Source organism: Canis lupus, chromosome 6 (genome assembly GCF_003254725.2).
Source record: "Canis lupus dingo isolate Sandy chromosome 6, ASM325472v2, whole genome shotgun sequence".
In the NCBI taxonomy this organism is placed as follows: Eukaryota; Metazoa; Chordata; class Mammalia; order Carnivora; family Canidae; genus Canis; species Canis lupus.
Genome location: NC_064248.1, coordinates 17,023,447 through 17,048,308, shown reverse-complemented (window position 1 = coordinate 17,048,308; position 24,862 = coordinate 17,023,447). Strand labels below are relative to the sequence as shown.

The 24,862-nt window shown below is 47.3% G+C and overlaps 1 protein-coding gene across 1 annotated transcript; it reads left to right on the top strand.

Annotated features, from left to right (window-relative positions):
- Window positions 1-2,196: 2,196 nt before the first annotated feature.
- Window positions 2,197-7,574, top strand: STX4 (syntaxin 4). The gene is made up of 11 exons (XM_025415917.3): window positions 2,197-2,574; window positions 2,763-2,864; window positions 2,976-3,075; window positions 3,212-3,286; window positions 3,583-3,653; window positions 5,366-5,474; window positions 5,547-5,623; window positions 5,860-5,997; window positions 6,918-7,028; window positions 7,121-7,219; window positions 7,315-7,574. Exons 1-10 carry the CDS (start codon window positions 2,545-2,547, stop codon window positions 7,199-7,201), a joined length of 894 nt encoding a protein of 297 aa, XP_025271702.1. The 5' UTR covers window positions 2,197-2,544; the 3' UTR covers window positions 7,202-7,219; window positions 7,315-7,574.
- The last annotated feature ends 17,288 nt before the right edge of the window (window positions 7,575-24,862 follow it).

Below are 24,862 nucleotides of genomic sequence, written 5' to 3'. Positions count from 1 at the left end.
ACAGCCCCGAGAGTGGGCAACCCTTGGTAGTTCATAGGAGCTTTCCAGAGTCTTTCTCACCTCACTTGATACTGTTCAATTCTTTTTTTTTAAAAAAAAGACTTATTTATTTATTCATGAGAGACACAGACTGAGAGAGATAGAGAGGCAGAGACACCCTCAGAGGAAGAAGCAGGCTCCCCGCAGGGAGCCCAATGCGGACCCAATCCCTGATCCCGGGATCATGACCTAAGCCGAAGGCAGGCACTCAACCTCTGAGCCACCAGGCCTCCTGATACTGTTCAATTCTTACCTTAGAAATCACCAGACCAAGTTGTCAAATGGAGAAACTAATTCCCAGAGAAGAGCAACGAGTTATTCAAGATCAAGATCATTAAGTTATTCAGGACTGGGAGTCCAAGTTCCTAAAGCCCTTCCACTGCCCTCCCCCCCGCCCCTTGAGACAGAGTATGAGACACAGACAGACAGAAAGAAGGAAAGGGAGGCAGGGAGGCAGGGAGGCTGACATTGAAGACCCAAGAGTGGGGAAACCTTTCATGATCTCCAGGAGACCCCAAGGAGCAGGGCTTGGCCTCTGGAAAAACCCTCCAACCCTTCATTTCTCCTGTAGGTTGATCAGAGCAGCACACCATTTTCACTCCTTTGTTCCCTACCCCAGGCGAGCTGGGTTCTGAAGGGGACAGAAGGGAAGGGAAGGATCAAAGCCCTTCTAATAGAATCAGACAGCAGTTTATACTTTCCAACCTCATAATCAATGGACTTTAGAGCAGGGAAAGATGATCTAAAGATGATCTCTCCATCTTGCTATGCCATCTATCCTACAGATGGGATACTGAGGCCCAGAGACAAAGACATGACTTTCCAGAAATCCATAGCAACTCAATCACAGAGTTGATCACAATACAGATTTCCTTACCAGGACATACTAGAGAGGGGCCAGTCTTTCTTTTGCTTGAACCTTCATGTAAGTTCTCTGGAAAGAGTCCTGGGATCCAGGAGACCTGATTTTTATTCTGGCTATGCTGAGACTCACTTTGTGGCCTTGGAGACTGGTCTCACATAATGTAAGTTTCACAAGTGAAAGGTTTTTGTCAGTTAGGCCTTGATTTATCTCCGACCCCTACAACAGTCTCTGGCCCATAATAAGTGCCCAATAAATGGATATCCATTGAATGAATGACCATCTAGTGGGCTAGGGCAGTGTCACCGTGAGAGGCTGAAGCCCAAAAGACAAGCTTTATCTTCAGATACATGAAAGGTTAAAGTTCTGTCCACAGATATTTATTGAGGGCCCATATGTGATAGGTACTGAAATAGGCCCTGGGGATTCAGGTAAGAACAAGACTGCGGCGCCCTGACCTCAAGAGCCCACGGTCCACTATAATGGGGAATGTGTGCAGATTTTTTTGCGGGCTTCAGAGGGTAGACCCAGATGCTAGGGAGGGAGGGAGTTAGATGTTAAGTGGCAGACTCCTCAATGTAATACAGACACTTTTCTCAGCTTTAGTTGCCCTGAAATGGTCTTATGCTCGGAAGGTGGTGAGTGCGGCGGAACTGCAGTGTTCATGCAGGGCGCCAGCCGCCCACCTGTCAGAGGCTGCGCCAGGAGGATGCGGGAGGAGAGATTTCTGCCTTGGGTGAGGTCACTTTCCACCCCCAGATTCTCTGCCTACAAAACCCTGCAATTCTCTGACGCTGGATCTTATTATTTTCTGAATCTCAAGGTCCCATGATGCTGACAGCCCCGAATTCTAAGTTCTCCGTCTGCCCACGTCCCTGGACCCAAAAGAAAATGAAGCCGAATTCAGCGAGGGTCCTACCACCCACTGCCTCAAACGGTCTCTGGGGGTAGTCAGCAGCCCCCGCCCCGCCTCGCGAGGGCTGGAGGGGCGTAGCTTGGGCGCCAGGGTCCCGGAGACGTCGTGGGGAGAAAGGTGCTCCAGAGACGGAGTTGACAGCGCCGGGGCACGTGACAATCAAAGTGTCACGTTCCGAGGTCCGCGAGGGTGGGACCGGGCTGGTCATGTGACGTGGGGGGGCACCATGGGGTGATGCGAGATGCAGGGCCTCTGAGATTACGTATCAATGACGCACTCCCACCCGGTCTGGCAACTAGATTTCCGTTGGTAGATGCGACAGTTCCGGCGAAGGGGGCGGGTTCTCACGTCCTGGCAGCTTTGCTTCCGTTCGGGGCGCCGCAGCTTCCGACCTCAGGCTCCCTCCGGCGAGGAAGAGACGCGACCCCGTGCGCATGCCCCGATCATCCCAGAGGGGCGGGGCCGAGGCTACGGGGACGGGAGGGGGGGAAGAAAAGGGAATTCCAACCTGTGGAATCTTGGGGGGTCCCCGGGGTCGGCTGCTTCCCACTGACTGTGGATGGTGCCCGGGACGGAGCCTCTGGTGGCTCGTGGGGGGGCCCGGGGGTCCGCAGGGTGAGGGCGGAGGGAAGTGTCAGTGTCAGAGTGTGAGTGGGGTACGGGAGTTCCAAACTTAGTCTCGAGGCCCTCGGGGCTCCGGCGCCGGGAAGAGGGAGCTCGGGCCGCCATGCGCGACCGGACCCACGAACTGAGACAGGTGAGAGGGGGCTGCAGGGCTGGGGGTGGGCGGACGGGCTGGGGTCTGGCTGGCATACAGGACTCCCGGTCTTCGGGACAGGGAGGGGTGGCTGAGGGCTAGGAAGGAAAGACCCGGAAGTCTGTGAGTCCTGCGGGGAGAGAGCAACCGCAGGGAAGTGATGCCAGTGACCACCCCGGCCGTGGCAGGGGGATGACAGTTCGGACGATGAGGACAAGGAGCGGGTCGCGCTGGTGGTACACCCGGGCACGGCACGGCTGGGGAGCCCGGACGAGGAGTTCTTCCAAAAGGTAAGAGGCTGGGGTCTCCGCCTGTCTTCATGAGGGGGCTGGATGATCCGAGGAGCAGCGCGGTCCGGAGTATCCCCCATCTCCCTCAGCCCTCTCGGTCACCTTCCCCAGGTCCGGACAATTCGACAGACTATTGTCAAGCTGGAGAATAAAGTCCGGGAGTTGGAGAAGCAGCAGGTCACCATCCTGGCCACGCCCCTTCCCGAGGAGAGTGAGTGAAACCCCAAGTGCAAACGCATGCTCAGCCAGAGGGATTGTGGGGATTGTAGTTCCGTGCAGGTGGTGGCCAGGCAGGTTGGTTTGAGGTAGGAGCCGCTGTCTGGGAGTCATGGCTTTCTCTTCTTCAGGTATGAAGCAGGACCTGCAGAACCTGCGTGAGGAGATCAAACAGCTGGGGAGGGAGATCCGAGCACAGCTGAAGGGTGAGCCCCTAGGACCTCAGACAGACCCTTCCCTGTGGTCCTGCCCAGCTCCTGGTATATCTGGGGACTGTGTGGCTCAGTATTGCAAAGAAAAATACACTTGAGCTACCGTCAGAGGCTCATAATTAGTCATTTATGATAAAATATAATTCCCAAAATAATTCTGTGGAGATAAGCACCTCTCTATTGTATGGATGGGGTATGGCCCTGGCCCTGTGTCCTGGTTCCCACATGATTTTCTGAAGCCACACAGATCAAATCTCCTTCCCCACCAATCCCCTTGTGTCTTCCCACAGCCATAGAGCCCCAGAATGAAGAAGCTGATGAGAATTATAACTCAGTCAACACGAGGATGAGAAAAACCCAGGTGGGTTTATTATTCCCAGAACTAAGACATTTTGCAGGGTTTCATAGACCATTAGGTGGCAAAAGTAAGGGGAAAGGGCCCTTAGAGATCATCAAGTCCAACCTAATGATTTTCAAGTGGGGAAACTGAGGCTGAGAGAAAAAAAATCTCACCCAAAGTCTCCTGACTCCCAATCCACCTAACATCCTGTCGCCTTCTCCATTCATGAGAAGTTGCTGAATCCCCAGATGTGATCTGGGCTTGGTTGTGGAAGGCATGCTTTCTAGAAACCAACATGGTGAGTCAAGCTTGACTAGATGACAAAGACATTACTCAGGTAGGGTGTGGTAGCTAATAACCCCGCCCAGGGAAGAAGAGGGAAAGGTCATAAATGACAGGGAGCTTTCCTGCCCATATGACAGGGTCATCCTCTGCCCCATGGGCAGAATTCAAGAAATCAAGAAGAGGAACTTCCCTGGAGGGAGAAGGTCACTGAATCAACATCTTAGTGAGGAGATTTGAGGCGATCTAACTGCCCTTGTCTGGGTGCCCAGGGAGGAGTAATTTGGAGTTCCTGGAGGTCAGAGTTGGTGTAGGTGGGCCCAGAAAGTACCCTGGATTGAAGATAGGGCAGTTTGGGTATCTTACAATGATGTGGTGAAGGCAGGAGAGCAAATATGTCTCTAAGGAAGGAACTCCAAGGAATGAGCACATTGAAGGAAGCAAGAGAATGGACAAGATAAGAGGATGTTTCAGGGGGAAACTGTGGTAGTCATTGGTGTGAGAGGCTGAGGGTCCAGCCGGACCTGTAAGAGCTGGGCAATGGGCTGACCTCCAGGCATACCTTTAGTCTAAGCTGCAAGGCTGGTGTTCAGCAAGCATTCAAAGGTATTTATTGAGTGCCTACTGTGTGCTAGGCCCTTTTCTAGCTGTTTAGGATGCAGCAGTGAACCAAAGAGCCCAATCTTCATGGAACTTATGTTCTGGTGGGGCGAGACACACACCATAATAAATATGCCCACTATTTTAGAACGTAGGGTTTTTTTTAATTTATTTATTCATAAGAGACAGAGAGAGAAAGGCAGAAACACAGGCAGAGGGAGAAGCAGGCTCCATGCAGGGAGCCCAACATGGGACTCGATCCCAGGTCCCCAGGATCACACCCTGGGCCAAAGGCGGCGCCAAACCACTGAGCCACCCGGGCTGCCCAGACGGTAGTTAAGTATTAAGGGAAAAACTGAGGAGAAGAGGATTGAGAGTGACGGGAGAAGGCAGGTTGCAGTTTTAATAAGGTAGAGAAAACTTCATTCAGAAGGTGACATTGGAATAAAGATTTAAAGGCCTCTGTGAATAAATAAATAAATAAATAAATGAATGAATGAATGAATGAATGTATGTATGTCTCTGTGAGGCATGAGTATTCTAGGCCCAAAGAGCAGTGAATGCCAAAGCCTGAAGTAGGGGTGGCTTTGGTGGGGGGAGGAAGGAGTCCACTGTGGTCAGAGGGTGCGAGTGAGGCAACAGCTGGAGGACATAAAGTCAGAGGGGAAATGGGGAAGGGAAGGTCCAATAGGGCCTTATAAGCCCTAGTAAAGGCTTTGGCTTTGACCTTTAGAGAATGGTGGTCAAGGCAGCAGGCTCCTAGAACAGCTTATGCTGTTTGCTCCCTATACTTATGGGGATGTTAAGGCCAAATCCTTCCGGGGTGCCCAGCCTATATTTTCTATCATCAGCATGGGGTCCTGTCCCAGCAATTCGTGGAGCTCATCAACAAGTGCAACTTGATGCAGTCCGAGTACCGGGAGAAGAATGTGGAGCGGATTCGGAGGCAGCTGAAGATCAGTGAGTTGTGGTGTCTGGCCTACAGGGTCAGGTAACCTGACCCAGCTCTGAGCCTGACCTTTTCCTTCACAGCAAATGCTGGAATGGTGTCTGATGAGGAGCTGGAGCAGATGCTGGACAGTGGGCAAAGCGAGGTGTTTGTATCCAATGTGAGTGGTCATGGCTAGCCTCCCTCTTCTGGGACTCTCATCTTCGCTGAGGCCTGGTCCCCTTTGATTGAGGGAATACAGAGGCCTGGAAGGGAATGACTTAGCATGCCTAGGGTCGCTCATCAAGGTCCTGGCCCCAGTTCTAAGCCTGAGGGCTGCCTGAAAGCTCAACAGGAACTTCTGATCTGCTGCTGGATTCCCTGTGACCTGTCTGGCCATTCCTATCTGCTCCCCAGATCCTGAAGGACACGCAGGTGACTCGACAGGCCCTAAATGAGATCTCAGCCCGGCACAGTGAGATACAGCAGCTTGAACGCAGCATCCGTGAACTTCATGAGATTTTCACTTTCCTGGCTACAGAAGTGGAGATGCAGGTGGGCAAGACAGCTGGCTGGGCTTGATGTGAGACCGTGTTCAGTCAGAAACCCCACTGTGTCTGTCAGTCCATCTCCACTCTCTAGCCTCTCTCCCCGAGGCTTTCATCCCCCTCCAGGCTGGGCCATGCCCCCAGGCTGGCCCTCACTCCCATCTGTAGCTGAGCCCCAGAATTGCTTCCACCTCCACATTACACAAATGGCCACTCCTCTACACTCACCATCTTACCCTGTCTCCCAGTTGAGCTACCCAGGATGTAGCCCAACTCTGGCTCCTCCTCCACCAATAGAATCCACCCTTATACCTCTAAGAGTTCTACTCAAAGATGCTCCTTAGGGGGCATGCCTCCACAGATCTGAATGAGGTTGGGGTGGGAGGTGGTGTTCTTCTGCTGCCCCCGTTGTGTGAGGTGAGGTAAGCTGCCGGCCTCTAGTGCTGCAGCCAATGCCCTTGTGCAGCTGGGATTCATGGGGAAGGCATTTCATTCAGTAGGAGTACCAGGACCTGAAGGCTGGCAGTGCCATGAGGAGGCAGGGTTGGGGAGGGCTTCACAGCTGTTGAGAGGCAAGCCTAGAAGAATGAGCAAATTCAGACAGATTTACAAAGAGACAGAAGTTCACCCTCTGTGACAAGGTATGAGCTTCTTAAGGCGCTTGGCTCCAAGCCACCACTGCAAATGAAGGTTGTAGGGGGTAAGGGAGCAGGGCAGAAGGGACTACATAATAAAAGGGATCCTGGAAGCCACCCTCAGGAGTGTGCACTTTGGTCAGATGTGGTCCTACCCCCACACCTTTGTTAGTGCTGCATTTCCTGCCAGAAAATGTCCTTTAGGCAGCTAGTGTGAGCAAGCAGAGGAGCTGATGGGCTCTCCACCCCCAGTCATCCCTACCTGCCTGAACTGTCCCCCTCCTCTGAGCAGGGGGAGATGATCAACCGGATTGAGAAGAACATCCTGAGCTCAGCAGACTATGTGGAACGCGGGCAGGAACATGTCAAGATTGCCCTGGAGAACCAGAAGAAGGCTCGGAAGGTGAGCCTTGACACCCCTTCCCTCCCCTCTAGTCTGAGGCCCTGGTTGCCTTCCCTCCCCTTCTGAGTTTGTTTCCCTGAACTCTCCCACAGAAGAAAGTCTTGATCGCCATTTGTGTGTCTGTCACTGTCGTCATTCTGGCAGTCATCATTGGTATCGCCACATTGGTTTGAGAGCATTGCACATTCTTGGTGAGCTATTGTGGGCCTGCCCCCTGGCCTGCCTCGTCCTGGGCCCCTGCCTTTCCTCCTCCCCTCAGACCCTCTTCTCCCTCCTTCCCTTACAGGCTCTAAGAACACCGGGGACCCGGGTCCGCCTTCTCTCCCAGCAGCTGAGGGGGGAGGGCAGGACAGAGCCTCCAACTGGACCCCCTTCCTCACACTGGCCCTGTGCAGAGGGGCAGACAGTTCTTCTGGGGTTGGCAGCCACTCATTCATGGGGGCTTCTCCACTCAGGCCACAATGCCTGGGGGAAGGCCTGCAGCGTCCTGTTTGGCTGGGACACATGGTTTTGTAAGAAAGTAAAAAAAGACAAACAGAAAAATGAGCTTGGAGACTGCCCCGTGCATGTATGTTCCTAGAAGAGCTGGCCCAGGGCCTCTACGTAGGCGGCCTCCTCTTTCCGTGGCCATCTTTGGGGCCAGGCCCATCCGAGGAAGACTCAGATCAGACTGTTCAGGTGCTGTGACCACAGCAGGCTAGCACTGCCCTTCTACTCTCCCTTAGGAACAGGTGGGCAGGGAGGGGCTAACACCCACATCTGGCTCAGTATTGTCCTTGGGGAAGGATTACTGTGAGTACCTAACCCCAAAGCAGTGAAGCTGGGCCTGGTAGGCTGGGACATAGGTGAGGTGTGTGTGGGCATCCATCGGCCTTCCTGAGGCCACGAGGCACCGTTGAGTAATGGAGGCTGTTACTCCAGATACAGTGAACAGGGAAAGTCCTGTCTCAGAAAGGGTGACATTTCAGTGGGCTGTTAAATGAGGAGGAGCCAGTTATGAGAAGAAGCAGGGGGAGAGGCTGCAGGGCAGAGCCCAGAAAAAGGCATAGCCTTTGACATAAGAGTTTAGCTTAAAGCACTGGGGACTCCGGATCAACACACCTGGCTTCTAGGGAGTTAGGTGGCTGAAGCAGTAGAGGTGACAGAGGAGCCTGACCCTTGGTTTCTAAGAGCTCTGGGCCCCAACTCTAAATTTCTAAGAGTTCCGAGTCCAGAAGCCTAGCTTCCAGAGCTGGGTGTGGCACCTGTCGCCAGACACCTGGTTTCAAGGGGTAAGCTAGCTCCTGGCTCCGAAGCTTGGTTGGAGTGGAGCAGCGCCTGACCCCAATCAAGTCCTGGAGGCCGGGTTCCAGCTGCCACAGCCCATCCCGCTTTCGATCCCACAGGCCCCTGCTGCTGCTGTCGTCGCTGCTACTCCAAGCTGCCCTTGCCTGGGCCGTCGGGCCAAAGTACCACACATGTGGGTGCTGGGTGACGCGAATCATAGAAGGGGTGGACGCGATGCCCTGGGTGCAGTCTCGGACCCAGCCCCTGGACCTGCGGGGGGGAGGGCAGGAGCCAGAGGACGGGATTAGGCTCCAGAGACCCCTGCCTGCTTTGCCTCCACCCATCTGGGCGTCCTCCTGCAGCGCCTCCCAGTGGGCTTAGAGCGACCCTCGCCTGGCAGTTGCAAGGCGCCTGCGCCAGGTCCGAGGGTCCGCTTTGCCCCGCGTGTAGGGGGCGTGGCCTGGCCGCAAGTGGAACACGATTGGGCGCGCTAGTAAACGCCGCCTCTGAGGAGCAGCGGGATTGGTCCCTAGGACGTCCAGGGACCTCCTGGGGGAGTGAGGAGTGGCTATTCAGCCGCAAGCCTCCCTGAACTGACGTGGGAGGAGCCTCGGCGAGTCCTCAGTCGCACCCACAAGTGATTGGATCGCAGGGCGAGGCACGACCAAACCTCTAGAGGCGGAGGCGGCCCTGGCTTGTGAGAGTCTGGCGGGGGTAGGTGAGTCAGGGACTTCACCGGAGAAGGCGTGGCTGGGTCCCCCTCCCTAGCCGCCGAGCTTGGCAGCTGGGAGGGTACCCACGCCTTCGTCACGGGCGTGGGTACCCTGGGATCCTGTGTACAGATGAAGCCCTAGATACCTACAGGAAAGAGCTCCTCATTCTCCCCAGTGTGCAAACACAATCTGGATGTGCGCTCGAGGGGAAAACTGCTGGGCGGCACAGATCCTGCCCCCGTAAAACATTGATTTGAGTACGGGGCTTCTGGGCTTCCCTGAATCTCCAGCTCTCCCCCCTGCGGCCTGCATCTTCGGCGGAATCCTGTCCTGTAGGTCGCCTTTGTCCACCCCTCACCTTTCTGCCTTCAGAGGAAAACTGCCCCACCCGTGGCACCTACTGGGATCTGATAGAGACTATCAGATGTGTCAGTGTGCGTTATGTGACTTCAGACTGGCTTTGCGGGACGGCGCCACCCCTGAAAGCCTGCTTACCTGTCCGCCTTACCCAGGAAGCCGTGTGGAACCTCCTGATAGGAGTATCTAGATGGCCGAGTGAGGCTTCAGATGCCGGGCCCAGTAATTTGAACTTTTCCTGTGGGCTAGGGGACATATGCAAGGTTTTTGAACAGGTGAGTGGCAAGTTTGGGGCAGACCTAGAGGTCAGGTGGACTCATGCATTGGAGTTTTCACAGGTTCCCTTGTATATACCCTTTCGCTGGGGAAAACTGAACTGAATGAGGAGTTATAGGCAGGTTTTGCACTGAAATCCTGTCTTTGCTGTCAGCCCAACTTTCAGGGAACAGGGTCTTGGTTGGGTGTGGCTTTTCCGAATCCATCTTGCATCATAACTTTTCAGCTGTAGCTCCCCCCAGTTATTGCCTCATTCATTCAACATTTTGTGGTTCAAATTACCAGGAAAAGGAACATGGTTGTCTGAGTCAGGCTACTTTGACCAGCCTATAAATTGTCTAATTCAAGTCAAGACTTTAACTTTGATCATGATGTATGTAAAGTGTTTACATGGTACAAAACACTGCAGCAGAGTGTGTATAAAGGAGGAGTAGACGAGCATTTCTCGTGCAGCCCTGTGATACCCTGTATTGTTCCAAATTTATACTGTCCTTCCTACTGGACCACTCACTATAGGATAATACACATTCATGCCTCACTTACAGTAGGCTTGGCTATATGATTTGCTTTGGCCAGTGAGATATGAGTAGAGATGTAAAGTATCACTTCCAGATAGAAGCTTTAAGCATCAGTGAGTAGTCTGGTAGCTTGCCTTTTCTTTTCCCACTTGCTGCGAACTGCTGATATTTGGAGACTAGTTGTTGCCACATCAGAATAAGTTAAAACCAACTGTCCCAGAACTAGTACCCAGAAGTGGGGTGCTGCCACACTAAAAATTAACCTGAATTAAGTGGCATTGGCTTTGGAGCTGGATGACGGCTGATGAGGAAACCATCAGTGGAAATTGGAAAGATGGTGTTGTGTGTTAGGCAGTGGTGAAGCATTTGGTTAAACTGTAAGCCAGAAATAAGTAAGAATTGTAAATAATGTACAAATGAGCTTGGGGCTTTAGGGGGAAATTTTTTTAAAGATTTTATTTATTTATTCATGAGAGACACACACACACAGAGGCAGAGACAAAGGCAGAGGGAGAAGGAGGCTTTATGCAGGGAGCCCAATGAGGGACTTGATCCTGGGACCCCAGGATCATGCCCTTAGCCAAAGGCAGATGCTTAACCACTGAAACACCCAGGTGTCCCTAGGGGGAACATTTTTTGAGAAAGAATATTAGTAGCATGACTTGATTGCTTTGGGGGTACATTTGACAAGCTACTGTAAGAAAGAGATGACTCCGAAAATCATTGGCCAGTTTTTAAGCAGAAATGGAAGATATCATAGAAACTCCAGGCAGGTGATCTACATTTTTAACCATACAATTGACAAGGCCATTAAACCACAAAGTTTGAGTAAAACTCATCTTTGTAGCACGGGCCTTATCAAGTGTATGGCTCTCATGCCTTTTGTAGAAACCTCTGAATTGGTCAAAGTGGTTTTCCTTAAAGCCTTTCATTTAGTCAGGATGATTCAGAAAAGAGAGATTAGGAGTACAACTCTCCCAAAGGAGCTGGTAGGCTCCATTTGCTTACAATTAAGTCTAAAGAGAGAGGCATATCTGAAAAGAATTGTGGTTTGGCAGTTAGCCCATAGAACTGACTGGAATCAAAGAGATAAGAAGCTTCTTTCCCTCTTCACAAAAAGCCACCAGCTTGGATTTTTAAAAGACCATGAGTGTTCAAGACTTTGAAGGCTCCTAAATTTCTATGAGCATGAAAGAAACAGCTGCTTTGCTTCAGAAGGGCATAACCTCTGGTGTTTTCTCAAATGTGGCCAAGGAGGATAAATGGGAAAGGATGAGCTACTCTGTGGAACTAGAGAACCAGTCTCAGGAAGCACTCCTAGTCCCGGGTAAAGGTGGGGGGCCTTTGCAACGTCTGCCCAGGAGGATGTTGCCATTACTATGGACCAGTAAGTGCTGTGTGTCTTCCATTCTTCCTTCTTTTTTTTTTTTTTTTTTTAAAGATTTTATTTATTTATGCATGATAGTCACAGAGAGAGAGAGAGAGAGAGGCAGAGACACAGGCAGAGGGAGAAGCAGGCTCCATGCACCGGGAGCCTGACGTGGGATTCGATCCCGGGTCTCCAGGATCGCGCCCTGGGCCAAAGGCAGGCGCCAAACCGCTGCGCCACCCAGGGATCCCTCCATTCTTCCTTCTAAATGGGGATGTTTACTGCTATTATCCTGTCCCTGTTCCACTTCATGTATTGGATGTGTATGAGGAGGTGGGGCAGAGATAAGTTGTGATGATGTTGATGATGATGGTGATGATTTTGGTTCATAGGTCTCTGGATCAAGAGAAGCCACCTCTGGACCTGATACAGAGACTATTAGTGGTCCTGGACTTGAGCCTGATGCCATGATTAAATGGGTCATTTGAGTGGTCTCCCTTGGGAAGGATATGTATTTATTTTGCATGTGGAAGAAACACTAAGGTTGTATTTGTGACAAAGATGGCAGACTAGGAAGATTTCACAATTGTTCAAAAATCCTCATTCATTAACCCTCTCTGTGGGGCACCTCATGCAAAAAGATTATATATCCCTAGTCCACCAACATCAGCTTTGGGCATGTGGCTTGCTTTAGGCAATGGAACTCGAGTAGGAGTAACATGTACCACTTCCAAGAAGAAGCTTTAAGAGCGATCGTGGGGCCTAACACCTTTCTTCTCTTCTTTGTCTTGAGATTGAGAATTCCAGATTGAGGCTGTTCCTTTAGATTCTAGAATGAAGATGATGTAGAAAAGACCCATAGCTGTTCCATTGAGGATGTTGTGAACCAAGTGAAATCTGAAACCAGCCCCTGTATGCAGAGGGCAGGGAGAGATTGAAAAAAGAGACAGGCCCCTGCAGATTGGTAGGTGGCAGGGTTAAGAAGCAAGGGGACTCACATATAACGCTTGTCTTGGGCAACTACCAGATGAGTAGATCTCTGCACCTCCCACCATATCTCCCATATCTCTTATTTTCTTTTTGTATCTCCCATCAATATTAAAAATTTATATAGAAGCCTCAGGGTGCCTGGCTGGTTTGGTCAGTAGAGCACATCAGGGTCATGAGTTCCAGCCCCACATTAGGCATGCAACCTACTTTTAAAAAATGTTTTTAGGGATGCCTGGGTGGCTCAGCAGTTGAGTGTCCGTCTTCAGCTCAGGGCCTGATCCTGGGGTCGGGGAATGGAGTCCTGCATCAGGCTCTCTGCAAGGAACCTGCTTCTCTCTCTGTCTATATCTCTGCCTCTCTCTCTGTGTCTCTCATAAATAAATGAAATCTTAAAAAAAATTTTTTTTATATAGGCCTTAACTGAGTTCACGTATACCATCCTAATGGTCTCAACAACCCATTGCTCTCTCAAGGCTGCATCCTTGGGGCAGCCTCTGGGGGCAGGGAAGGCAAGCCTTGTGTATATCCCAGGGATGGGGGAGGGGTATGAGGAGCCTTTGATTATGAGGGTGCCACTCATAGATCCACTGGTGGTCACATCCTCTTGATGACCTCCCCCAACAGAGGACATGGAATATGAGTGAGAAAAACACATTTGTTGTGAGCCACTGAAATTTTGAGATGGTTATTACTACAGCATAATTGATCCTAGCCGACTAATAAAGCTCCCTCCATGTTGTAGAGATTCTGTATTCAGTTTTCCTTTCCTATCATCAGGACAGTTGGCATACCCTTAGAGCTGTGGTGGCACTCTGAGGTCTGAGGCTTGCCCCTTGTTTGGAGGTACTTACCCTCAGGTCCAGTGAGCCTTCTTGATTCTATTTTTTTTTTTTTTAAGATTTTATTTATTTATTTGAGAGAGACAAAGAACATGACCAGGGGGAGGAGCAAAGGGAAAGGGACAAGCAGATTCCTCCCTGAGCAGGGAGCTGGATGCAGGGCTCGATCCCAGGACCTTGAGATCATGACCTGAGTAGAAGGCAGACACTTAACCTACTCAGCCACCCAGGTGCCTGAGCCTTCTTGATTCTTACTGGTTGTTGGCAACTTGTGGTAGCTGTTTACATGGACTAGAAAAACATCCGGGGGGATGGGGTCCCAGACCTTCTAACATCAACTTGGTGCCTAGTAAATGCCAATCTCACATATATCCTAAGACCACAATGGCATTATTACAAAGGACTTGTCCTAAAGGAAAAAAAAAAAAAAAGAAAGTAAAACTCAAACTTGCCTTAAATGCATGGATGTCTGCCCTTCCAAGAGGCCCCAATATCATGGATAGTAAATGGAAATTCTGTGTTTGTGTATGGGTAGATCTACATGAAACAGAGATCCAAGCTAACCATGGCTTAAACAAGGTAAGAGTTTTATTTATCTCTTACATAAAAGTCCAAAGTAGTATGGTGGGTTTTTGCATGAAGTCATCAGGACCCATGAATAATAAAATAATACTAATAATAATACTTGTATTTCTCTCGTTGCTATTTGATATGGCCCTCACTCACATGGTCTAAGATGGTCCACCACCACTTCCACAGCTTAGCCCTTGTAAAGCAGAAAAGTGAAGGGCATGGCTTGTCCTTTACCCTAAATTGCAGAAGTTGTACCCAGAATTTCTGCTGTAATCCTATTGGCCAGAATGTAGTCACATGGCCAAGAAATAGAATCTTCACCCTGGGCAAGCTTTTTGTCCAGATAAAAGTTCTAGGGGAACAGGGGAACTATTCCCAGGAAACAATCTAACTGTGGAAGAATGAATATTGGGGGGCCACCAGCAGTTACAGCCATACACCATTGGTGTTAGCCCATCCCAGTTGTAGGAGTTTCCTATTACTGCTGTTACAAATTACCATCAACATAGTGGCTTAAAACAACATACATTTATTCTTTTATATTCCCGAGATCAGAAATCCAAAATTAGTTTAACTGGACTAAAGTCAAGGAGTTAGCAGGGCTGGCTCCTTCTGGAGGAAACATTTGCTTGCATTTTTCAGCTTCTGTTGGATGCTGTATCCCTTGACTAGTGGTCTCATCCTCCATTTCAAAGAACGTTATTCCATCCTCAGCTTCCATTGTCGCATCACCTTCTGCTCTGATTCTGACCTTCCTGTCTCCCTCTTATTTTTTTTTTAAGATTTTATTTACTTATTCATGAGAGACACAGAGAGAGAGGCAGAGGGAAAAGCACACGCCCTGTGGGGACCCCGATGCGCAACTCTATCCCCAGGGCCCCGGATCACGACCTGAGCCAAAGGCAGACGCTCAACCACTGAGTCACCCAGGTACGCCCCCTGTCTCCCTCTTATAAGGATGCTTGTGATTACTTTGAGCCCACCCAGATACTCCAGGATAACTTCCCATTTTACAATGCTTAATTACATCTGCAAAGTCCCTTTTGTCACATAAAATGATATTCTCAGGTTCCAGGGATTAGGATGTGGACATGTTTAGGAGGTCATTGTTAGCCTACCGTACTGCCTCATTCTACATTTAAGTCATTCATTCACTTATTCATAAAAGGTTTATTGAGCAAGAGTTACGTACTTGGTATTATGGAAAGTGCTGGAGAATCAAAGGTGAAAATACAGACAAGGTCTCTGCCTCTCATGGAGTTTATATTTTGGAAGGACAAAGAAATAACTAAGAGAGACACCTGGGTGGCTCAGTGGTTGAGCGTCTGCCTTTGGCTCAGAGTGTGATCCTGGAGTCCTGGGATCAAGTCCTACATCAGGCTCTCCACAGGGAGCCTGCTTCTCCCTCTGCCTATGTCTCTGCCTCTCTCTGTGTCTCTCATGAATAAATAGATAAATAAAATCTTTGAAAAAAGGAAAGAAAGCACTAAGGTATCAAAACCATGACATGTGTTATTAAAAATTAAGCAGCATGCTATGACAAAAAATGACAAGGAGTTGGAGATGTCTGTGCTAATAGGTAGTCAGAAATGGTTTCTTAGAGAATGTGACTAATCCAAAGGGCAGACCTGAGAGCTCAGTGCAGAATAGAGCTATGGAGGATTCCTTCTAGGCCTGGAAACGTAAGGGAATTTGCTTAGCTGGATTCTGGAATTGCTTTGGATCAGTGACTCCTTTTTACCTTCCATTTCTCCTAATTTTGAACCAGAATGTCTATATTATCCTATACATGTCCCACCATTGCACATTGGGAGTACATGACTCGTCTCTTTAGTGTCATAGGTCCACAGACGGCAGGAATAGTGCTCCAGGAAGGATTATACCCAGAGCCCTCATCTGCATTTACTTTTAGGTAATGAAATTTAGAACTTTGGGCTTGATAATATTTGTATGGGATTTTTTTGGACTCTGACTTCATACTGTAATAGGATGAGACTTTTTTTTAAAGATTTTATTTATTCATGAGAGACACAGAGAGAGAGGCAGAGACACACACAGGCAGAGGGAGAAGCAGGCTCCTTACAGGGAGCCCGATGCGGGACTCGATTCCAGACCCCGGGATCATACCCTGAGCCAAAGGCAGATGCTCAATTGCTGAGCCACCCAGGAGTCCCGAGACCTTTTTTTTTAAACTATTTTTTAAAATTTATTATTCGACAGAGAGAGGAGGTAAAGAACACAAGCAGGTGGAGCAGCAGGCAGAGGGAGAGGGAAAAGCAGGCTCCCTGCTGAGCAGGGAGTTGGTTGTGGGGCTCAATCATAGGACGCCGGGATCACAACCTGAGCCGAAGGCAGACACTGAACTGACTGAGCGGCCCAGGTGCCCCTGGAATGAGACTTTTAGGGACTTGGGAGGAAGTGAATGTATTTTGCATGTGGAACAGATACAAAGCTTTGAGGGCTAGAGATTGAACTGTAGTAAGGAGAATAATGGCCTCCAAAGATTCCATGCCCTAATCTCCTGTGAACATATTACCTTAAATGGCAAAAGGGACTCTGCACATGTAATTGAGTTTACTAATTGGTTAAACTTAAGGAGAGCATCCTGAATTATTCAGGTGGACCCAATGTAATTACACGAACTCTTAAAAGCAGAGAAGCTTCTCCAGCTAGCAACAGAAGAGGAAGACAGAAGTCAGAGAAATTCAAAACAGGAGGATTCGATGTGTCATTGCCAGTTTTGAACCACCTCCCCCAAACACACACCAAGTAATGTAGACAGCCTCTAGAAGCTGAGAACACCCTCTGACTGGCAGCCAGCAAAGAAAATGGACCTGAGTTCTATAGACAAATGGAGCTGAGTTCAGTGAATAAGCTGGATAAATCTTGAAGTGGACTCTGGGAGAGCCTCCAGATAACAGCCCAGATTGGCCAAGACCTTGATTTTGCCTTTGTGAAACCCTAAGTAGAGGGCCCATCTGAGTCAGCCTACACTACTGACCTTCGGAACTATGAAATAAGCGCCTGTGTGGCTCAGTCAGTTAAGTTTCCGACTCCTGATTTCAGCTCAGGTCATGAGCTCAAGGTCTGGGGATCAAGTCCCACGTTGGGCTCTGCACTCAGCGGGGAGTATATTTCTCCCTCTGCCCCCCTGCTGGTGCTCTCTCAAGTAAATAAATGAATCTTTTTTATTTTTTAATTTATTATTTTTTTTAAAGATTTTGTTTATTTATTTGACAGAGAGGTAGAGCCACCAGCAGGGGGAGCTGCAGAGAGGGAGAAGCAGGCTCTCCACTGGGGATGGACCATAGATGGGGGCTCAATCACAGGACTCTGGGATCATGACCTGAGCCAAAGGCAGACACTTAACCGACTGAGCCACCTAGATGCCCTGGGTAATGTTCTTAAAATGCTAAGTTTGTGGTTATTTAATATGTAGGAATAGAAACCTAATACAGTGTGACTGGAGCTGAGACTTGAATGAAGAGAAAGAACATCAGGGATGAGCAAATCTAGGGCAGTGTGTTCTATCCCCAGGGAAGAGCAAGTGCAAAGGCCCCAAGAATGGGAAGAAACAAACAAATTTCTTTGTTTGCTGGAGTCTGCTAAGTAGTAGTAGGTAGGTAGGTCAGAGCAGGGATAGGGGCTGAAAGGAAGGATCCCAGGTGGAAGGATTTCTGTTGAGAGTGGACTATGTGTAGATAATTGAGAACTGGCCTCCAAATTTCCTTGGTTGAATCCAGAATGACTGCCCCACCTACAAAGCTTGATGCCTTCCCCTATTTCCTCCTTGGCTCTGGTCCTGGAGCATTCTCTTGTGAGAAGCCTGTAATTCATCCAGCCATTTGGCGGGGAAGGGGATGATGACCGTAGTCCATAATACAGACTGAGAAGTGATGCTACTGCTCCAGCTGCAGGGCATATGATTTTGCATTCCCAAGGTATACTCACTACCTGGGACCATCCTGGTAGATAGCCAGGGAGGCAAATGAAGTTAGGACAGAAGAAAAATGAAGGCCAGAAGTTAGACTGGACATTTTCCATATAATAAAACTGGACAAAGACATCACAAGAAAACTACAGATCAATATTTCTTATAAGAATCCTCAACAAAGGGATCCCTGGGTGGCGCAGAGGTTTAGTGCCTGCCTTTGGCCCAGGGCACGATCCTGGAGACCTGGGATCGAATCCCATGTCAGGCTCCTGGTGCATGGAGCCTGTTTCTGCCTCTGCCTATGTCTCTGCCTCTCTCTCTCTCTCTCTCTCTCTCTCTGTGACTATCATAAAAAAAAAAGAATCCTTAACAAAATACTAACAAGGGGATCCCTGGGTGGCGCAGCGGTTTGGCGCCTGCCTTTGGCCCAGGGCGCGATCCTGGAGACCCGGGATCGAATCCCACATCAGGCTCCCGGCGCATGGAGCCTGCTTCTCCCTCTGCCTGTGTCTCTGCCTCTCTCTCTCTCTCTCTGTAACTATCATAAATAAATAAAAAAAATTAAAAAAAAAACAAAATACTAACAAACCAAATCTATCAATATCTAATAATTATTATACACCATGACCAAGTGGGATTTTTTTCCTCAGGAATGCAAAGTTGGTTTAACATCCAAAAATCAATTAATGTGATTTTTTAAAGTTTTATTTATTTAAATAATCTCTACACCCAATGTAGGGCTTGAACTCATAACTCTTAGATCAAGAGTTGAATGCTCTTCCAACTGAGCCAGCCAGGCACCCTTCAATTAATGTAATTCTGAATATGTTTTTAAAGATTTTATTTATTTATTTATTTATTTATTTATTTATTTATTTATTTATTTATTTATGAGAGAACATGAACGGAAGGGAGGAACAGAAGGAGAGGGAGAAGCAGACTCTCTACTGAGCAGAGAGTCCTACATGGGGCTCAATCCCAGGACCTCAAGATCATGACCTGAGTCAAAGGCAGACACTTAACTGACTGAGCCGCTCAGGCACCCCTAATTCTGAATATAATAAAGAACAACATTTGACACAATCCAACACTCTTTAATTACAAAAATAAAAAGGCTTAAGAAACTAGGAATAATATGAAACTTCCTTAGCTTTCTAGGTATCAAAGGGCATCTATAAGAAATTCATAGTTATTATCATACTTAAATGATGAAAGACTGGATGTTTCCCCCCTGAGATCAGGGTATCTGTTCCCTTTAACATTGTACTGAAAGTTCTAGCTGGAGCAATTAGGCAAGAAAAAGAAATAAAAGACATCCAGATTGGAAAAGAAGAAGTAGGGATCCCCGGGTGGCGCAGCGGTTTGGCGCCTGCCTTTGGCCCGGGGCGTGATCCTGGAGACCCGGGATCGAATCCCACATCGGGCTCGCGGTGCATGGAGCCTGCTTCTCCCTCTGCCTGTGTCTCTGCCTCTCTGTCTCTCTCTGTGTGACTATCATGAATAAATAAATAAAATCTTTTAAAAAAAAAAAAAAGGAAAAGAAGAAGTAGATTACCCAGATGACGTGATCTTGTATATAGAAAACCCTTAGGAATACACATACAAAAACTATTAAAGCTAATAAGCTAGTTTAGCAAGGTTGCAAAATATAAGACTAATGTACAAAAATCTGTTTTACTTCTCATTACTAGCAATGAAACAATCCAAAAATGAAGTAATAATGCCATTTATAATAGAAACAGAGGGAATAAAATACTTAGATATAAATTTAACAAAAGGAGTAAGATTTATATACTGAAAATGACAAACACCCTGTGAAAAGAAATTTAAAATTGAAATAGATTTTTTAAATCTCAAGTTCATGGGTCCTGTGACCCATTAAATGACCCATTTAATATTGTTAAGATGGCAACACTTCTCAAACTGATCTACAGATTCAATGAAATCCCCATCAAAATCCTGGCTTCTTTTTCTTTTTTGAAAAAGTTGGCAAGTAGATCCCAAAATTCTTATGGAAACGCAGGAATCCAGAAAAAAATGAAATGGAAGAATAATTTGGAGGAATCACTTGATAAGACTTACTACAAAGCTACAATAAGCAAAGTAGTGTGGTACTAGCATAAAGAAAGCAAAGATATAGATAGGTAGATGATTGAGATAGATAGATAGATAGATAGATAGATAGATAGATAGATAGATTCACTCATTCATGGAATATAGTTGAGATTCCAGAAATAAACTATGTGTGCAGTTACTTTATCTTCAACAAGGGTATCAAGACCACTCAATGGAGAAAGAACAGTCTTTTTAACTAATAGTGCTGGGACAATTGGATATCCATGTACAAAAGAATGAAATCAGACTCCTCTCAAACACATACAAACATTACCTCAACATGGATCAAAGATCCAAGCATAAGAGCTTTTAGCTATAAAACATTTATAGTTTACAAAATATTTTATAATTTTTTAAAAGATTTTAGAGAGAGAGCATGTGTGCGGGGGGTGGGGGTGGGGGGAGGGGCAGGTGGAGAAGGAGAGAATCCTCAAGCTGACTCCTGGAGCTCCATCCCAGGGCTCTGAGATCACGACTTAAGCCAAAATCAAGAGTTGGCTGCTTAACTGACTCAGACACCCAGGTGCCCCCAAAATTTTATAAATTTTTTAAGCTTGTAACTTTATAACTAGATTGTAAACTTTATAAATGTTTCTAACACTCTTAGATAAAAACATAGGCATAGGGATCCCTGGGTGGCGCAGCGGTTTGGTGCCTGCCTTTGGCCCAGGGCGCGATCCTGGAGACCCGGGATCGAATCCCACGTCAGGCTCCCGGTGCATGGAGCCTGCTTCTCCCTCTGCCTGTGTCTCTGCCTCTCTCTCTCTCTGTAACTATCATAAATAAATAAAAATTAAAAAAAAAAAACATAGGCATAAATCTTCATGATCTTGGGTTAGGAAATGGTTTCTTACATATGGCTCACAAAGCAGAAGCAACAAAAGAAAAAATAGGTAAATAAGATCTCAAAATTAAAAACGTTTGTGCTTCAAAGGGCATCCAGAAAGTAAAAGTTGGTTAAGCAGCCAACTGTTGATTTTAGCTCAGGTCATGATCTCAGGGTGGTGAGATCGAGCCTCTTGTTAGACTTAGGTGCTGAGTGTGGAGCCTACTTTAGATTCTCTCTCTGTGACCTGGATGGCTCATTAGTTGAACATCTGCCTTTGGCTCAGGTGGTGATCCCGGGGTCCTGGGGTCAAGTCCTACATCTGGCTCCCCGCAGGGAGCCTGCTTCTCCCTCTGCCTATGTCTCTGTCTCTCATGAATAAACAAAAAATCTTTTAAAAAAAATCTCTTTCCCCCTTCTTTTGCCGCCCCCCCCCCCAAAAAAAATAAATTAAAAAAAATGTATCTTCCTGCAATGGACTATTATTTGACAATGAAGAGGAATGGAGTACTGACATATGCTACAGCATGGCTAAACCTTGAGAACATCGTGCTAAGTGAAAGAGGCCAGTTACAAAGACCACATATTGTTTGATTCTGTTTGCATGAAATGTCCACAAGGGGCAACTCTAGAGGGAGAAAAAGTAGATTAGTGATTGACTATGGCTAAGGGAAAGGAGTTGCGGGGAGGGGGAGGTTGGTGATAGGTAGTGACAGCTAATGGATATGGAGTTTTTCAAGCGATGGATCTAATTCTAAAATTAGATTGCGATGGTTGCATAATCCCATGAATATACTAAAAACCACTGAGTTGGATAATTTAAATGAGTTAATTGTATGGCATGTTAATTATATCTTTATAAAGCTGCTAAAATAATTTTTTAAAAAAGTCAGATTGAGTCCTTAGAAAGCAGGAACTGGGGCTGGGGTATGGGATGTCTGGGGTATCAGAGAAGGACCAAGGGATGGGTGCGCTGTCTGGTCCCAGGAAGGGAGCAGAGGCTGTGGACCCCTTCTAAACATTTCATAGGACCCGGTTCATCCTTCTTTGTAGATACTCATGGGTATATGTTGATCAGGGTATATGGTATCTCCATTCCAACTTTTAAAAAGGTGCCTAATCATTCCCAACATAAATCACCCTGCTCAAGGTCACAAATCAAGTTTGCTAATTAGCAAAATCCCCGTTTCCAATACCCCAGTCCAGTCTGTTTCTGTCCTGGACTCTTGTCAGCCTTTGGGTCCAACCTGGACAGGTAGAAGGTCTGGGGTCAGTGCTTATCCTGCTTTGGGCAGTGAGTGTCCTTGGACAAACTGGTGTCTCTTCATGCAGCCATGACACCCTAGTCCCTGCTCTTGCCATGTGGGCCCTCTGTCCTGCCATGGGGAGCAAGAATAAGAACGTTTTCTAAAGCTACCGTCTGAGGACTGGGCATGACAACCCTGAGTGAAGTCCCTGACATCAGGGAGATCCTTGATACTTCTGCTCCTGAAAGCCACCTGGTGTTAACAGTCCTGACTCTCCCAGCTGCAAAGTCCCCTACGACTGGCATGTGGGCCTGGAGATGGGCTGTGCACTGGTCACTTCCTGAGGCTGCCAGCTTGGTCTAGCGCTGATAAGAGCATGGAAAGGAGGATCTGCTTCACTCTAACCTTTGGCTTCATTTTGGCTTACAAATTGGGAAGGACCTTGTGGCTGAGCTTTATAATCCAAAATCAGTTCTTGAGTGTTCTTCTAAAGATACTCTATAGGAATTTGAGTACTAATGTGTAATTTGGCCCAGATGGGAGAATACTAACCACCTTATTTTTCTCACTTGACATATTTTTGGGGTATCTTTCAACAACATGGGTTAATAAGTCTCATTTTTTTTTAAACAGCTGCATAATATATTTTAGAGTGGCTAGCCTTGATTAGTCCTTTGCTAATGGACACTTAGGGTATTCCTGGTTATCACAAATTTTGCTGCACTGAACAATGTTCTCTTCAATTTTGCCATGGAAGTGGAAAAAGAACTCTGGTGTAAATTCTTTGACGAGTGCTTGCTGAGTCAAAGGGTATATGCATTTAACTTTTTTTTTTTTAAGATTTTAGGGATCCCTGGATGGCGCAGCGGTTTAGCGCCTGCCTTTGGCCCAGGGCGCGATCCTGGAGACCCGGGATGGAATCCCACGTCGGGCTCCCGGTGCATGGAGCCTGCTTCTCCCTCTGCCTGTGTCTCTGCCTCTCTCTCACTGTGTGCCTATCATAAATAAATAAAAAATTTAAAAAAAGATTTTATTTATTCATGAGAGACACAGAGAGAGAGAAAGAGAGAGGCAGAGACGCAGGCAGAAAGAGAAGCAGGCTCCATGCAGGGAGCCAATGCAAGACTCAATCTCAGGACCCCAGGATGACGCCCTGGGCCGAAGGCAGGTGCTAAACTGCTGAGCCACCCAGGGATCCCCTGCATTTAACTTTTTAATACATGATCAAATCATTTTCCCAAATGGTTGTACCAATTTACACTAAACATGGGGCTTCTTTTTCTTTAGTTATGTAGCAGTCCAGAAAATGGATATGATTGTAATTTAACAGCCTACTTTCCCCTACTGATTTGAATAATCATATTTATCATAAACTCCCCAAAATAAGGCTGTTTCTAAATCTTTCCCCCCACTCCATTGGCTAATTTATTCTTGTGCCAATAATAACCTGCTTTAACTTCAGTGTGTTGGTGTTTATCTAGTATGTCAAATACATCACCCCCATTTGTTCTTAAAAATATATTACATAGGAATTTTGGGTGTTCAAGTTGTGTTAAAATACTTTTTTGGGAGTGCCTGGGTGGCTTAGTCCGTTAAGCCTTCGACTCTTGATTTAGGCTCAGATCACAATCTCAGGGCTGTGGGATTGAGCTCCATGCTCAGTGCAGAGTCTGCTGGAGATTCTCTCCTCTTTCTCTGCCCCTCTTACCCCCTCCGCACTCATGCAATGCTCTCCAAAATTAAAAAAAAAAAAAAAAAAAAAAAAAAGGACACTCCGGTGGCTCAGCGGTTGGGCGGCTCCCTTTGGCTTAGAGCGTGATCCCAGATTCCCGGGATTGGGTCCCACATCAGGCTCCTTCCATGGAGCCTGCTTCCCCTCCCTCTGCCTGTGTGTCCGCCTCTCTGTGTCTTTTATGAATAAATGAATAAAATCTTTAAAAATAAAATAAAAAATTTTAAAAATCTTAAAAAAAACACAAAAAAACCCTTTTTGGATGATACTGAGTTTAAGGATTAAAATTCCTTTTTTAAAAAAAGATTTTATTTATTTATTAATGAGAGGCCCAGAGAGAGAGAGAGAGAGGCAGAGACACAGGCAGAGGGAGAAGCAGGCTCCATGCAGGGAGCTACCTGGGCTGCCTTTTTAAAAAAAAAGATTCTACCCATTTATTTGACAGAGAGAAAGTGAGAGAGCACAAGTGGGGTGAGCTGCAGGCAGAGAGAGAGGCAGAAGCAGGCTCACCACTGAGCGGGGAGCCTGATGTAGGGCCTGATCCCAGGACCCTGGGATCATGACCCAAGTCAAAGGCAGACGCTTAACTAACTGAGCCACTCAGGGACCCCAAGAATCAACATTTTTTGATAATGTCTTTCCATTCAGGTACATGGTATGTCTCCATTCAGTTAGGACTTAGTGATAGGGGCAGTCCAGGTGGCTCAGTGGTTTAGCGCCGCCATCAGCTAAAGGCATGATCCTGGAGACCCTGGATTGAGTCCCACATCGGGCTCCCTGAATGGAGCCTGCTTCTCCCTCTGCCTGTGTCTCTGCCTCTCTCTGTGTCTCTCATGAATAAATAAATAAAATCTTAAAAAAAAAAGACTTAGTGATATACATTTCTTCATATGTGTTTTGCATATTTCTTATAAGGTTTATTCCTTCACCGTTTATGGGTTTTCTTGTCACTATGAATGGAACCCTTTTATCCCACGAGTAGATTATTGCAGTATACAGGAAATGTACTGATTTTGGACCTCAGTGTATTATCTGTAAAAGGACAGAAATACTCAGTAAAAGGTTTCCATGATGAAATA